At 43.0% G+C, this 17,290-nt stretch overlaps 2 protein-coding genes across 2 annotated transcripts; both read right to left on the bottom strand.

Annotated features, from left to right (window-relative positions):
* Positions 1-819: 819 nt before the first annotated feature.
* On the bottom strand, positions 820-10,139 carry mknk1 (MAPK interacting serine/threonine kinase 1). Its single transcript, XM_080550224.1, has 14 exons — positions 10,082-10,139; positions 9,485-9,547; positions 8,733-8,841; positions 8,095-8,196; positions 7,863-7,960; positions 7,631-7,710; positions 7,201-7,274; positions 6,919-7,023; positions 6,760-6,815; positions 6,333-6,428; positions 5,960-6,154; positions 5,534-5,698; positions 5,367-5,410; positions 820-3,426 (listed from the first exon to the last, which is right to left on the bottom strand). The coding sequence occupies exons 1-14, from the start codon at positions 10,130-10,132 to the stop codon at positions 3,207-3,209; spliced, it is 1,458 nt and encodes a 485-aa protein (XP_080406350.1). The 5' UTR covers positions 10,133-10,139; the 3' UTR covers positions 820-3,206.
* A 1,192-nt stretch (positions 10,140-11,331) lies between these two features.
* Positions 11,332-14,239, bottom strand: mob3c (MOB kinase activator 3C; the record flags this gene model as incomplete). Its single annotated transcript, XM_080535261.1, has 3 exons — positions 11,332-11,410; positions 12,609-12,811; positions 13,822-14,239. 3 exons carry the CDS (start codon positions 14,237-14,239, stop codon positions 11,381-11,383), a joined length of 651 nt encoding a protein of 216 aa, XP_080391387.1. The 3' UTR covers positions 11,332-11,380.
* Between the last annotated feature and the right edge of the window lie 3,051 nt (positions 14,240-17,290).

Below are 17,290 nucleotides of genomic sequence, written 5' to 3'. Positions count from 1 at the left end.
CGAGCAGTGGACTTTCTGAGACCCTCTGGTGCGCTCACTCACACAAGCAGGTGGAATACGAAAGACGAGACGGAGAGCGCGCATTAATCATGTCATATGTAGCCTACCACCAGGGGCGCGGATTGGATAACGATTGGGGATTGTAAACAAAAGATAATATAATAGTCAGTGATCATTAAACGCGGTGATTATTTTTTTTTAACACCATGCAAGCAGTGTTGCATGGTGTTATATATAATGCTCAAAACAGTAAAGATCTAAATATGATTCCAAGCTGTCTTCTTTTCATAAATGGAAACAAACTGGAAACGACTTACTTTAGTTCCTATAATAACCTATGGGACTATGGATTTGAAAATGTACTAAAGCTTACTGTTCATACGTGGTTCTTGGATCAAATTTAGCAAACCTATTAGGTATTGTACTAGGATACAATCAGATCGTGACAGCTGTTTTTTGGAAGTCAGCTTGACCCAGATGAGCTGATAGATCCATCAACCCCCACAGTGGATGAACAAAGCATATCCTGATGCACCTTCTTCACAAGGACACCAGTATCTATGCCTGTATTTTTCACAGCTCCCTTCCCCTTGGCCAACCCCCACTCTCTCATCCCTATGTGGGCAGGTGAATCACACAATATCCATGCTCCATTCACAACTTTCTTACCATTCTCCCTCTACAAGCAAGAACTCAATCAGTTCTTCCACCCTCTCGACTGCTTTCTCTCAGATTAGCGAGATCAGTTAAGGAAGTGGAGGAGAAGAACAACAAACTATGACATTATTTTAAAATCTCAAATAAATTGTTTTATTGGGGAATATAGCATACCACAGGGGCTATTCATGAATAAAGTCAACATTGTTAGGGCATACAGTATGCATGGGAACTCACCCGAGATTTAACAACATGGGATGGATCTCAAAGCATTTAGTAGTTTCCCAGTACTGGATCTCATTTACTCTCATTTCAGTTAAGGGCTTTAACATCACCACTGATTCCTAATGTGTGCACTCTCTTTGACAGCAATCCTCCGTTGATTCGTGGCTGACTATGAAGGCCCTTAGTTGCTATAGGGATGGAGTATCCATAGCAACCGGGTGAAATCCAGGTACATGCCCGTTTACTTTAGTGGGTAATACATGAAGTTAATAGGGTGAGGGAAATAAGTGCTAGACTTCCATCAGTGTCCCCGTTAATAAAAAAAGACTGTTAATAAAAAGAGCTCTTCAAGGGGTAAAACAGTCAAACTGGTACAAATAAATCTATTCTATGTGGAAAACAAAACAATCTTACAAAGCATAATAGAAAACTCTAAATCAGAGCATTCTCAGGACAATAACTAGGGTGGATGTTTTATGTTTTAGAGATGTGTAAGCAATCCCTTTCTCAGCTAGCGTTCACAGTCGGTTTCCTTTGGCACATATAGTAGGGTACAGAACCATTTACAGAACCAACAACAACAATTAACAAAATAATCCATAAAAATACTGTTGTACAAAACAAATTCCTTTCCCCCAGAGCAACGTATCGCTCTATTCTCCTACCACCGCATCTGGAATATACAACTATACACAAAAACGTTTCTGTCACATGACATACATTTAAAAACAACACATTAAAACATAAAATAAAATAAAATAAAATAATTATCTTACATTTTCTTTTCAAGCAAACTGATTCTGACAACATACTCCCAATAGATATACAAAACACTAAGACACTCATACACCAATAAGGAAGCAACAAGTCATTGCATGACTGAAAAATCCCAACCAAAAACAATTGATGGAAGTAATTTCAGAGGTCCTGGTATCATTCAGACAAAATGTGCAAAGGTGTGGTGCAAATTGGGCTTCTGAGGTAATGTTTGTAGTTCATGCAATTTCTAATTATTTGAAAATAGACATTAAATAATGGTGAATTCCCCTTTCTTGAACATGAAATATAAAATACTTTTACTGTATCATTTCAAAGTGCATTCAATTAATGACCGTTTCAATGTACGCAAGTGTTCCAGGTAGCTGTTGTTTGAAATAGAAGGATTTCTAGATAATAATAATTAAAAAATCAACCAATGCTTAACTTCTCTTCACACTGCACTCCAGCCATTATATCATTCACCTTCCTCATGAAACCACACTTTTCGTAAGAAAAGGTATAAAACACTCACAGTCAAGATACTATAGACATCGTCTCATTTGTAACTCGAAAATAGAACACTTGAACTCTCACATCTCAAAAGCAACATTCCATTCTTAAACCACATTTGGTAAATCGATCAACCATGTCCTTTCAGTACAGAAACATTTTCACAGTGAGTTTGACCAACAGAAATTAAAACTTTAAAAAAATGTAAGTGAAAACTAATTTCAAAACAAACATAATGTACGACTTTGTAAATGCCCCATGTTGATATGCAAAACAATCATTTACTCAACTGAAATAACTGTGCAATTCAGTACAGTATAGCTACTAGTACCAAAGAAAGAGGTTAGCTAATAGCTTTCCATCTTTCAGTGGAATTAAGATCTGTATACACTGTATACAGTATATAATAAGTTCAGAAAACAACCTAAACCCAAACTATTCACTGAAAGCAGGATATGAAATTATCGTAAGCTAGGAGGACATACAGTTCATGTGGTAGTGGAGGATAATATGTTCCCTTTGTGGTCTAGTGTCTCTGTTTTTCTGTGATAAGACTACTGGCCATGACAAGAGCTTTAACGATAGGGCTGCAACCTGTGAGGCTACACAGGAGTTCTGCGGACAATGGCCGCTATCAGCCATCTTAGATACTCCATGTATCTCCATCCTGTGAGGTCCCCTGGTAGGTAAACACCACAGAGAGACACAAAGGAGAGACTAGCACAGGAAGAAGGGAGGGGGGGGGGGGGATGAAGGAGAGGTTATGGAGGGTGGGTGATAGATGGGATGGGATGGGATGGGATTGGGGTGGGGTGTGGGCATAGGAACGAGGGAATGATGGAGAGGAGATGGAGGTGGCTGTGGGTTGGCGTGTGGGGCACAGAGCATAGCAGCAGCTCTGAGGCTGACTGTACATTTGTCCTATAGGGGTGTTGTAGAAACCATCCTATGGAGATGCAGAGGGATGGGAGAAGGTAGAAGGAGGAGAGGAGAATACTCAGACTCAATAGTAGAGCAGCACTGCCAGGGTTACCTAGGGTTACGACAGAGGCTGGTCAGGTGGTGAGGTCGTCAACAGAGGGCATAAAGTCTGTGGCACGCAGGGCGTTGGACTGTGCCCGTCGGCGTGCCAGTCTGGAGTTAGAGGGGGGAGACAGCCTCATGGAGCAGACGATGGTGCTGACGTCCTCCTGCTCCTCGTCGTGCTGAGACAGCTGGCGGTTGAAGGCGATAGCGTCGGCCGCAAACTGAGTCAGGTCTTTGGTGCTACTGTTCCTACAAGGATAAATGGCAGACAGATCAGTGAAACTCTCTCGATATCCTACAATTCAGGCTCTGTTATCAGCCTGAGGCTGTTTCCCCTAGGTTTGCTGCCTTGGGGGGGTGGCATGGACCCCCCCCCCCACAGCGTCATGTCCAGGGGGTGTACTAACTTGTACATTAAGCTGCCTCACGCTACGGAAACAGCAGATAGGCTCCTGCCCTATGGGCCATTAGGCTGGAGAACCATCGGTTCTTAAGGCTACTTACTTACGTGGTCTTGACTACCTGTCCACTTTCTCACCTGGTTCTTGCTCTCTCTCTCTCTGGTGTGCTGACACCATCCTGCTCTCTCTCATTCTCTCCCTCTCTATCCTCCTCTCTCCCTCTTTTGCTGTCAACCAAAAGGCAAACATAACAACCAGAGTATTTATAATCTAATAAGAGGTATACATTAGGGCTGCAACTAACGATTATTTTGGTAGTCGACTAATCTGTCGATTATTTTTTCGATTAGTCGCGGTTAGTCGTGTGGCTTTTCGCTGCGCGTAAATGGCGACGCAGAAGCATAAATCCGGCTTAACTAGCTATCTAACCTAACGTTACGCCAAGCTACAGCTGCTCACAGAGCTAGTTGATTGGCTAGCTAGCATTGCTGGCTAGACTACAGACAGCTCACGTTAGTAGGCTACGCTTGGCGCTGTTTATCTTACAGACAGCTCGCTGGTGGACTCAACATAATTGAAATAGCATTCACTTATCAAGCATCATTCATGATCATCCACCATGACTACCTGGTATTTTAATAGCGACCACCCCTCACTTCATTTCATCTCACGTTCTCCTGGCTTCAACATGGAAAACCCCTGCTACGTAACGTTACATACAAGCGCCTCTGTCTGTCACACGCGTGCCACAGGGCAAATAAATTAATAGCACAAACGCTCATAGCATGTACAGCCCTGTCCATGAGACGTTGTTTTCCAACATGTAACAGTAAAGCTAACATAAACATTACGACCCTAACAATATAACGTTAGCCAGTTGGCTAACAACGTTAGCTAAAACTTACCCAGCTGATTCTTGCATGTCTCCCGTAAAAAATTTTTTTTAAAAAAAAAACGTTTTTTTATTTTTTTATTTTAATACGATTAGTCGACACTAACATTCCACGTCGACGAGTTTTCATAATCGACGTCGTCGATTATGTCGACTAATCGCTGCAGCCCTAGTATACATTGATCCATATCAATCTATAACATAATTATAATTGAATATTGGATTGCTGTGGGCAATGCAGTCAGATAATTTTGACTTTACTCTCACCTGAAAAAAAATTGTATGTCCAACTATAAAAAACAAACATTTCCAATGCTTCAATCCACTGTCCATGTACTGTAAATATGCCATTATGGTACTACCATAAAGCCAAATTCTAGCAGAATAAGAAAGATAGTATATCTACTTCAAGTAAAATAATAAAGTGCATCCAGTTAGCTCTTTAGCTGGCATGTGTGCTAGTGACTAGCTCATCTCATCACCTCTGAACTAGCTAGCTAGCTTGCTAGTTCTTTGACACTATTTACACACCATGGAACTATAATCAGACACTTTCTAGTCACAATAATAACGACCAATTTGAACCAACTTGCTCTGTCGCGTCGCTCGCGCACAATCTTGTATTATTCTCCAGCGCGAAGCGAAGTGTTGAGATAGATCTCGCTATGCGAGACTACTGGCGGACTACGTTACCAACGAGCCCATGGGCTTGCCACTCGCCAGATTCGGTTTGGGTGCGTTTAAAAAAAGCGGATATTTTAGCCTGCTTGTCAGATGTTTGGTGTCTACGTCCGTAATAATTCCTCTTTCTTGGGGGGGCGGGGGGTCAATGGTAGGGGAAACACTGGGCTGGGTCACATGTACAGTACACTATCCATTTCAACTGTCTGGCTTACCTTTGCAGAACATGTGGGGTTGGAAGACCTCTCTCTGGAGCGTTCTGGAGAAATGTAAAACACCACACTTAGTATATAACACCATGAAATAACTATCTCACAATGACTGTCTCGACAGTATGTTTTTTTAACAGGCCATTTGTGTTTTCCTTGGTCAAAACACTCACCCCCTGCACCCAAGGGTGCTTCAGGACCTGGGCTGCACTGAGGCGCAGGGTGGCATCCCGAACCAGCAGCCTGGATATGAGGTCTTTGGCCTCGTCGGAGATATGAGCCCAGTCCCGCTCTGGGAACTCATACTTCCCTTCCTGGATGCTTTCAAACAGGTGGCTCTGTCGGATTTGGACACAGCAGTAGGGACCATCATACACAATGCATAGGTGATTCTCATATTCATGTTTAGGCCCCCTGAAGCAACATCCTGGGTCTCAAACAAGAGGGGGGGAATAGGTCAGGGGCAATGCCTATCTATACCTGTATGAAATTAGCTTTGCCGAAGGGTGATGGAAATGATTAGGTGAAACTGGGAATGAGGAGACCTGGTGGTGGGTAGGTGGAGCTACATCCTCAGAATGGGTGGAGTGCATGTGTACCTGGCAGGTGCGGCAGGTCTCTCCCCTGTCCCAGCCACAGTCGCTCCCGCAGTGGCCAGTGAACGGGGGGCTGCCACTCAGCAGGATGTAGAGGATGACGCCCATGCTCCACAGGTCACAGCGCTTATCGTAGAAGGAAGCCTCGTCAGTGAACACCTCCACCACCTCAGGGGCCATGTACTCTGCCGAGCCACACTGAGGAAGAAGGCACAAAACCATGGTCTATTTCAACACTCAAAACCAATGATCTCAGTGTGATGAATTATGTTGCTGTAGTCTTGGAACAGATTTTTATCTGAATGAGATTAACCTGGATGAATGAATAAAGGTTCAAATGAATAAGATATCTGGGTTTGTTTGTTTGTGAGATTACCGGTGTGGTGAGCTCTGGGGTGGTGATAGGAGTACATGCACTGCTGAGCTTGACACCACTTCCCAAGTCAAAGTCACAGATCTTCACCGGGGTTACCTGTAAAAGGAGAGAGAGGTCACCAACTGTATTCAATCAAATCTTGCTCACTGACCACAATAAAGGTGGTGCACAGACCTGATAGTCAATAGAAAAAACTGATGGTCCACACTCACTTTTGTTGTTATAATAATAATAATAATAATAATAATAATAATAATAATAATAATAATAAGAGTTATTGCAACAGAAATGAGTGCAGAATCTCTTTTTCCTTCAAGAGGCTTTCACCATACCCACAACGTTCTGCATGATCGAAATAAAGGTGATTTATTTTTTGTGTGTACATTGTATGTTTTGGGTTGAATAGCACAATGGCAAAATGCTTTACCTGGTCAGTGTATTCACACAGGATATTCTCTGGTTTTAGGTCTCTGTGGGCGATGCCTGTGGAAAAGCATACATGCATAAGGAAACAGAACCTCAGTCCTTCTACACAGGCAAATGGTAGGGGCAGCCCCATAGACTGACTGGGCAGGAAGGAACCTACCTTTGGTGTGAAGGAAGTCGAGTGCTTTGGCAATGTCCCTGACCACCCGGCTGGCCCCCAGCTCGTCAAAGTGCTTCCGGTTCTGGATGTGAGTTAGGATGGAGCCTGAGCCCGACGGAGGAGAGAGGGAAGAGCTTTCAGAGAAACATCTACACTCGTTTTTAAATAGACGGTACCTGAGGGATAGTGGGGTTGTGATGTTAGCATCTGTTCCCTCCCAAAAGAGGGATAACATTGAGATGACGTCATGGTAACAGAAAAGAACAGGTCTGATCCTTTTACCTCCACGCAACTTTTCAAACACCAAGTAGAAGCAGGACTCATCTTCAAAAAACTGGATCAATTCTAAAATGTTCCTGGAAAAAAAGGAAATTTGACACACATTAGAGGCTGTCGTTCAATATTTTAAACCTTCAAACTTCAGGGTTGTGGAAATTAAGAGTAAGGGGCGGCTGTGGCGCAGGAGGTAAAGCCGCTGTCTAATGATCGCAAGGTTGGCAGATCGGCGGTTCGAGCCCTGGCTGGCCACATGTCGAAGTGTCCTTGGGCAAGACACTGAACCCCAAATTGCTCGCAGTGAGCGGGCCGGCGCCTTGCATGGTAGCTTGCCGTCATTGGTGTGCGAATGGGTGTGTGAATGGGTGAATGAGAGGCCGTTGTAAAGCACTTTGGATAAAGGCGCTATATAAGTCAGTCCATTAAGAGTACCCACCGATTCCCCTGGCACTGGTAAAGGGTCTCCACCTCTCTGAATACTCGGCTGCGGCTGTGCCCTGCGTTCTTCTCTATGATCTGAGCCAAAACAAATGGACAGCGGTATGACGTGAGTGAAGTAACAGGCTTAGATGACACAACCCTGTTATGAAAGCTTTGGAGATCAAGCTGTGATCTACTCCAACGGTTTATTACGGCGCAATTAATTATTGTCCCTGCTTTGAACTCACCTTCACAGCAAATTCGTTCCCGTTCTGTAGGCTTAGGCATCCTTGGACTTTGGCGTATGCACCCTGGCCCAACATTTCATCAGTCAATTTGTACTGGTCTGGGGGGAAAGCAGAGAGCACAGAAGACTTACAGAAAAAAAAAAAAAAACATAGTGTACTGTAGACAGAGGATGATGGGTGTTTTGATATACATATGGCTGATGTCAAAAATGCATATGCCTGATGTGTATACCATGAAAGTTTCCTGTAAAACTGTCTGTTCCTCTTGCCCTCCTCTTCTTCTTCTTTCGTTTGCCTGCATCTGGGATGCTCAGAGGTTGGCTGGCCTCCATTTCTGTATTTAAACAAATGAACATTAGATATATAAAAACATTTTTTAAATGTTGCCATTTAGCAGACGCTTTTATCCAAAGTGACTTGCAATTAGAAATTACAGGGACAGTCTCCGTGGAGTAAATTAGGGCACTTAGCCTTACTAAAGGGCACAACTAGTGGTGGTGTTCCCAGGTGAGATTTGAACTCATGACCTTCTGATCACCAGTCCAACTCACTATCCACTAGGCCACCACTACTCACTACCACTATATACTTTAATATATTTCTTAGAACCAACTATGTAGCCAATTGAGTTGATGACACAAAACCCTAATTCACACTACAAGTGCTGAACCGATCATAGCCAGGCTGAGCTTCACAAGGCCAGCTTCGTTACGCATCCAGCATAGTTGCTGAAACAGTGCCGGAAAGGACAATGTGAAAGGAAAATATTGGAGCCAGTGCGATTTGGTTCGGGTCAGCCTTGTAGTGTGTCTTAAGTCCCAAAGCTGTGAGGTAGTCCAGGACTGTGTTGGCCAGTCAGTGTTGCAATACCTGCAGAGCCTTGTGAGAGGCACTGCCTCTCCTCTGCGGTCGCCCCGTTCTGCTGACTTCCGCCACAGCTCTCCGCTACTGGGCCTGCGGCCAGAGAGTCACTCTGTAACTGAGAGAGGAAGAGAGAAAGAGCGGGAGGGGGAGGGAGAGAGCGAGAGGGAAAGTGCGAGTGCAGCCATGAGAGATCGGGTGGTGGGGAGGGAGAGAAAGAACGAGAAGAGATACATTGTGTCACTTTTGTTCACAGTGTGAACCAAACCTTCAAGTACTAGTCATGTCAGTAACACCCAAAACATAACACACAGTCATGAACTAACCTCCAGATACGGCCTACTCTAAATCACTTTTGATACAATACACTATCATTATTATACACAACTATGCCTCCAACCAACCACGGTTTAAAGAGCTTATCTTGTCCAGTGGCAACCTGCCCAACACAGTACTATGCAATCATGCAGACGGGAAACACTGACCCTGGATATTCCCAAACACACGTTCATGGCCAGTGATAATGTATTACTCTGTATGAAAGTGAGGCAACATTCTCCCCTTCAGCTTCAGTACTAGCACGACTACACTACAATTACTAACATTATCTTTCTGAGGAAGATGGGGAAACTGTGGAAGGAAGTTACAGTACAAAACCACAAGTGTAAGATTTTTTAGCTTAGCTATGTCCAAAAGCTTCTAGTTTTAGCTATGTCCAAAAGCTTCTAGTTTTAGCTATGTCCAAAAGCAGTTTTGTTTACCTGGAGGGAATGCTGGAAGGCTTGCAGCTCTGCGATCTGGCTGTGCCTCACCATATCTGCCAACTAGAAAAGGATTGAACATTGCAGTTAGCCTACCTAGTACAGTAGGTGAGGGCGGGGCACGATTCTAAATACAGAATGTGACATGTCCCTACAAAGTGACACTTAGTAACAACATTCCACAAATCAGGTTTGATTTCCTTTAATCAAATGAGTGGTTAATGACTGGCTAACTACTACTGGTGTCCAACTTTAGTTCAAGCTAATAGCTGATGAGTGATTCCAGAATACTCTTTTAGTTCACGCAGTCAGCAAAACCCAGTCCTACTAGCTAGCTAGTTACTGTACAAAACTACATGTTTAAAAGACAACAGTGACGTTATGAAAATAAACAGCTAGCTGGCCATAGCCAGTTGATTAAAGGCATTAGCTAGCTATTGTATGTTGCGTTTGACATCATCTGTTCTTCCCTTGAACGCTAACTAATGTAAAGCCAGAACCTCAAGCTACCGGTCATATCAACGTAGTTAGCTGTAAAGAAAATGTTGTTTTTGATAACTCGTGAAGTCATATTTATAAGACATACATTTGTCTAACCTGGAAGCTGTGTCCAAATAGGCCGAAATCCTCTGCGAGCACTTCTGTCATCCTCTGATGTTTTGATGCGCGTGGACAACAGAATGTCATCTAGTGACGTCAGCACGGGGCGGGACATGCTAAAACACACCCCTCGGACACACCCCTTGGACCTATCAACACACCCCTCTCCCTCCCCTGGGACCTATCTCTCCACAGCCATTGGACGAGAAAAAGGAACCACTGACACGTCATTTTGGTTTCTGTACTTTCCCTCCCTGCTTCACATACGGGGGAATAACTGTTGCATGACGATAAGGCTTTATTTGCACGTTCATTCATCGATCCAGAAGAGGTTGTAAGGTAGTATAAATACCCTACCATATAATTTTATCAATATAAATATATCAAACAGTTCATCACAAAAAAATGTGTTCATCACCTGATGCACAATACAACCACATACAAAATGTAATTCACAAAGTTTTAAAAAGAGGCAGTTCTTCTAGGTAGATCACCATCTGAAAGACATGTATGACATGGTCCAATCTCACATTGCCGAGATGTAGGCTATCTTAGCTAGAACAGTCTCTTCATGATAGAAAGGCTCAAAAAAGCACATGCAACAAAACTCTAAATACTGCCAATACGGCCTGATACTTCAGAAATTCAGCTACAAAAGGCACCCAGGTTAGTCTCACACTTCCTGATTTTAAAAGAAAACAAATAAGAGAATCGTACAAACGTGTTTTTTTATGTTAGTCAAATTGAACTCATTAATTCACAGGTATTGCTTCTAGTATACGGCCATGCTTGGCCACCCTGTACAAACCCAAAGACAAAACAACATGTCTATTATACAAAGTCCATGTCTCCTGCCTCTTGTTTCCTGGCTACAACAGAGGAGATATCAGACATAAAACCACTGGAAAATTACTGGAATAAGAAGAGAGGTTTGGGAAGGCCATCAAAATATGTCCCAAAACATAAGTACAAAAAGTCAAATGTTGATGACATCAAAAACATGCAGAAGAAAATATAAAATAAATGTTTGGAAGGAAGCATAGCTTAAATAGTTATTAAAAAGCAACACAAACGACTGGAATGTTGCATGGTCACAGCAAACAAATACTATTTGCTGAGAATGTCAATAATGAAATGTCATCCAAACGTTGTAATGTATGAAATAACACGTTTACTCCAACACTTCACTCAAATCCAATCAACTGTCCTTTGGTTTGAGTGTTTTGTGTTGAAGCTGTTGATCTCCTGAAGGGCTCTGGGAATGTTGAAATGATACAAACTCCATCTCCAAGTGGTTTAGTTACAGATCTTCTCTGTCATTGCTCTCTGAGGGGATAGAAGACAGAGAAGGCACAGACAATTAGCACGATACTGACAAATAATAGGAATGTTACATAGTAAGGTTAAATACACACTACTGACCCAAATTTAATTTAGAGGGGAACTACACACCTATCTGATGATTAGAAAACACTGCTGTTTCCATAGCAAAACATCTGACTTTGGGTGACCCAAGGCAGCAAAACATTATTCTCGCATGAGTCTAGCATGCTGTTACATTGACATGGTTTATTGTCCCCGCAGATTGTTGACATAATGCCTAATTACAGTTTTTCTCTACATGGGGAGATAGAAAGTCTGTGCTACATAATGATGATAATAAAATGACTTTTATTGCAGCTCCCTTCTCCATCTGCTCAGAAGTAATGGTCTCTCTGCTGGAGAAAGCTACATGAAAGTAACATGTCTCACTTATGCTTGACTAGATGGCCATTTCTCTTATGGTATTTACATAACCCAGACCAGATTTTTGTAGTTCCATTGACTGTGCCAAAGGGAAAATTATAGAGATGCAGTCTCATATAATTATCTTATATTCGACTGTAATTTAGTAATATATGTTGTGCCCAGAGTTTAAATCAGTATTCGTCCAGTGTTATGTGGTTTGAGTAGGCACCAGAAAAAATACATTCTCCTGTGATGTGAATCAACAGACACAATAATAATAGTAATTAATAATAATTAATAATTGATTGCATCTACTGTATATACTGTCTTTCAAGACATCCAAAGTGCTTTACATTGTAAGGGGGAAAACTCACTTCTACTACCAATGTGTAGTACCAACTTTGGTGATGCCATGGCAGCCATTATGCACCAGAAAGTTCACCACACATCAGCTGGTTAGTGGTGAGGTGAGGAGAGACTCATGCCAATTAGGAATCAGGGGTGATTAGGTGGCCATGAAGGAATGGAGAGTTAACACGCCTACATGCCTCATACTCTACACTTCACCTGTGCAACATGAGGTTAAAGCTTGTCCTTCATTGGACTATCATAATGGCCATGAATGTCTTGAAGGCTGCACTTTGTGACGGATAGTCCTAAATGAACTTCCTCCATGTCCAATCTTTGAATTATTGATTTGTTTGATTGACAAATGCCCTCTCCTCTTCCCCCTTTACCTCCCCCTGCTCTATCCCTGCCCCCCTCTCTTCCTTTACCCCCACACCTCCTCTCTCACCAGGGGCTCCAGTTCGGAGTGCTCGATGAGGCTGAACTCAGAGATGAAGTAGTAGTAGTGTTTGTAGCAGGTGTTGATGTGGGCCTCTGCACCCATACTGCAGACGCTGTCAAAGTGATGGATGTACACGTGCACAAAGACCCGGAAGAGACGGCTCAGGATCTTCTTACACACCTGCTGGAAGTTCTTAGGGAAAGGCACACCTAGAGAAGGAAGATTTGAGAACTGTCAGAGAAGTAGGAGATATAGGCCCCCCACTTGAGAAAACATCCGATTGGCTCTTTGCTACTTCATTTTGATTCATTTTAACACTATTCCTGGGGTGCAATAATGAGATTCAGTTTGTAACAATCGGAATGTAATGTTCTATAATTGTGTTCCATTGTGTTCCATAATTGCATTACTTAACAGTTAATTACAACTGATAGTAGAATGGTCAGAATTGGTTTTCTATCCAGATCATTTTAACCTCATACAGGACCTGACCTATCAGTTACATGTGATAACACCTTTCCTTTCAGCAGCTTTAAATACATTTAACATCTAGAATTCAACTGATTATGCATGCATATATTCTCTCTTCTCTAACAGAGGTTGATAACACCACGTTGATGAAGAACCGTAGACCTACAGTCACCTATTCAACAGCATCTAAATGCCAGCCTGGTGGTGTAATTAACCTCTTTTTGATCTCCTCTTGATCCATAAAAGACTCAGTCAAACATATCTACTCAGTGTTCACATGAAGCAACACCCCTGTGGCATTCACTGTCCTCCACTCACACTCCATCGAGTCAGTGCATAAATGACTAAATAGAGCTTTCATTTCAGAGACTGGGCTAAGAATTCCATACGGTCTTGTTTTTAACCAGCTACATCACTAGAGCGTTGGCCCCCTCGACCACCATAGAATGTACAGACAGTATAATAGCTGCCATGGTCCTTCCCCATGGGATTCAAGTTCAACAGAATGCCATCTATCCCACCCATTAAATCTAAGGGTGAAGGGTGGAGGTAGAAATCGGAGGGCGGGGCGGGCTTTTTATAATGTATGGAATTGAATGAGGAATGGTAACAAACATACCATTGATACCAATCCTCATTCCATGACATGCGTTACAATGAGCCCATCCTCCAATTACCAGCTCCACCGGCCTCCACTGATCAAGTCGTCGCTCCCTGAGATGTTAAAGTCTGCGGTCCTCTCACACACCTATTCTGGTGGGGAAGATGTCCTCGTTGTTGATCAGCGTCTCAATCCAGTCCATGAGCAGGTTCATGTACTTGAGGGCGGGCAGCTTGGTGGGCTTCTTGTAGTCGTCCCCGTCCTGCCACCTGTACTCGTAGCGGAGGCCGCCGGACATGATGGGGCAGGTGCGCTCGGTGCAGAACTCGCTGACCGTGCCGTAGATCAGGTTGATGCGGTTGAAGAAGTCCACCACGTGCACGGCGATCCAGTCGTTGATGTTCTCTCCCTCCGGCAGCTGAACCACCTTCCTCAGGTCCAGGCCTGACTTCAGGGAGGCCTGGGCCTTCTTGTACAGCTCAAAGCGCTGAGTGCCGGGCTCGAAACGTTTCCGAGGCCTAAACGTCTTATCTTTGCTGAACACTTGTCCGAGACAGAGCGCCATCGTCTTAATGGTGATCTGAAAAGTGAGTGGTGTGTGAGTGGGCTTTATGGTTAGTGTAGTCCTATGGAGAGAGAGAGTGTGTGTGTGTGTGTGTGTGCGTGCGTGCGTGTGTGTGTGCGTGCGTATTTTTCCTGGGAGGGGATTATGCTGGTCTCGCCTCCTAAATGTGTTCAGGCTACAGGTGTGGTTGAACTCTGGGTTTTTGGGAGATTATATTCAGAGGACAGCAAGCTCTTGGAGTCAACTGGAGATAGAAGGATCTCTCCCTGAAACAAAACCAGCAAAGAGGTCAGGAGAGGTCAGAGGTTTGTTCCCTCACAATGCCCCCATGCCTGCAAAGTGGTTAAAAGATCCAAATTTGGCAACATTACAAAAATAATATGGGAACCAAAACAACAAAGTATAAACAAACTAGTCAACTTGGAAATAGCTTGAATGGCTTGATAAGCACAGCCTGTTGTGAATAGAAAAATAACCCTCAAAACAGGGACAAATAAACATAGCGTACATGAGTCCATTCTGAGTATTGTGTTTTTAGTTCTAGTGGACCATAAATTCCTTGAATGTCACAAGACTAACAGCCATCTGCTCCTGAAAATAGAACCAATGTGATTTAATACTGAAATCAGATCAGTAGAGACAGTCAAAGGTAATTGAGGGAATTAACGGCATGCTGCACTTCACTAAGACATTCGGGAGGACACATTTTGTTCGGTGGCCCCTATTATTATTATTTGAATGCTCATTTCTAGTGACTTTTGAGAAAGGGATACAGACAAACTTAGAATTTAAGCAAATTCCAAGGCTATGAAGGACCTTGCAGAGGGGCAGGGGTAGTCTAATCCGTTTTAGGGCCATTCATACTGAATACCAGTGTGCTACTACTATTGTACGACAATGGTGTGATGTGAATGTGGATATAAATGAAACAACCATGTTTAAGAACTCTTTAAGCCCTGCTACTACTGTAAGCTACAAAACATTACTGACTACCACTTTTTCACCCAGACAGAACTAGAACGGAACAGATACAATATTGACTGAGGCAGAACAGAGAACACGATGTTTGCAAAAAGCAGCAGCTTGACAGCTCACCCTGTGGGGATGGGAGGAGATAGGAACACAGGGCTGATAGTGTATTACCCTCTCTCATACTCTCTCACACATACAACCATTAGGTACCATTAGCCATCTGGCAGATAATGGGGAAATCTTTGACATTGTCCTGGACTGAAAAAGATTGGTTTGACATTCTCTTTCAGACCGCAATTGCTACAGAGGCAAACATGTCCATTAGATTAATTGTATATATAATGGGGGTTATCAAATGATAATCAGTATACAGGACTAAGCAATGATGGGTGAAGTCATTTGGGATAATGTTGCAGACAAGGATGTAGGAGTCAGCTGGCTTACTTTTTTAGTTTGACCCTTTATTTAACCAGGAAGTCCCTTGAAATTCAAATCTATTTTTCGAGGGAGGCCTGACCAGACACCTTACGACAGGTGAATGAATGAATGAATGAATGAATGAATGGACTTTATTGTCATTGCTACAGTACAGGTACCAAACAACGAAATTTAGGAGGGGTGGCTCCCCTGGTGTTAGGAAAGGAAAAAAAAAAAAAAAGTGTTGTCATTCTTGCACGACCCACTTCATCTGAACTAGCTGTCATGCAAGTTATCAGACAGATTAGTGTGGATGGAGTCTGGGGGAGACAAGTCACCTCTGTCCCCCCCCCTGAGCTCTTTGTTGTTGGTTACAGAGTTGAATATGACAGTTAAATAGGGAGTGCTCTGGGATATAACAGCCTATAGAAGTCATATGGACACCATAGAATCAAATCGGATGCTATTGTTTCATCAATTCCAAGTGACTCTCTGGTGCCAATGTGTGACTACATCCGCATTTGTGTCACACGTCCAATTTCAAACAGCTGCTCTTAACACTTCCTGGGTTTGTGTTGGCTGGAGCTTCCGTGGTTTGGTTGAACTCCAGCAGTTTCTGTTCCTAACAGGTCATATGAAGTTATTAACTCAGAACATCACTGACTGATAGCGATGACTCTGGATGCAGGATGAAACCAAGTGGAAACTTTGTTGTAATTAGTTTTACTGTCAATATCTCAAAGGGGCTTGCTCCTCATGACTGTACAGTATGAGAGCGTCATCCATCTTCTTGACAACCTGAAGTGTTACTTCCACTAATCTATATACTGGTAGATCATTGGTTACTCCCCATGGGTTTCTTACATTATGCTCTTCACTGAACTAAGATAGATTTCAATACAGTAGAATACAGGAGAATGACCCACCTCATTCCATCATTTTCCATCTATGTATTCTGTTCTCTGAGAAACAATCACCAGTTTGCGTGAGTGTGTGGTCACTTTGAAAAGGACCAGCTAATGAAGGAGCCATGTGTAACCAGTCCACATCAGATTTGGTGATGGCCACACATTACACTGCATTGATTTCTTTACCTTCAGTCTCTATGGTTTAATAGATACATCACAGTCCTGCAAATGTACATAATATGCATGCAACAACAAGACGTCAGACTAATACAAAACAGTCACAGAGAACGGAAAGTAAGTTAATGCACAAGGATAGATGATGATCACACTGATCTCACCACATTGCCCAACAGTTTCAGACTGCTGCATGTCTGATCACGTACGGGGGGATGGCTGAGTCTGAACCATTATGCATAGTTTCATGAGTTTCCATGGAATTTCCTCCTGACACTGGAGAGTAACAATAGCTCGCCTCTTTCAAGATCCTACGCAAATATGTAGGAGAAAATAAGTTTGCTCATACAGAGAAAATAACAGTAGCACTAGTGATATGCATCTCAGACAGAAAGAGAGTGAGAGGGAGATAATGGAGAGACAGAAGAAGAGAAAAAAATCTTCCCCACAGTACCTGGCTGGTATCCCAGTGCGGACGACTTGGAATGCTGTGCAAGATTTCGTGGGAAGGCCAGGGAGAATTCCACTGTCAGCCCCCTTGACTTCAACTCCCCGTGGACAACAATCCGAGCAGATCAGT

Source organism: Nansenia antarctica (genome assembly GCF_963989245.1).
Source record: "Nansenia antarctica genome assembly, chromosome: 1".
NCBI classification, from domain to species: domain Eukaryota; kingdom Metazoa; phylum Chordata; class Actinopteri; order Argentiniformes; family Microstomatidae; genus Nansenia; species Nansenia antarctica.
Note: the sequence above shows the minus strand (reverse complement) of the source record. Positions and strands in the feature narration are given on the sequence as shown.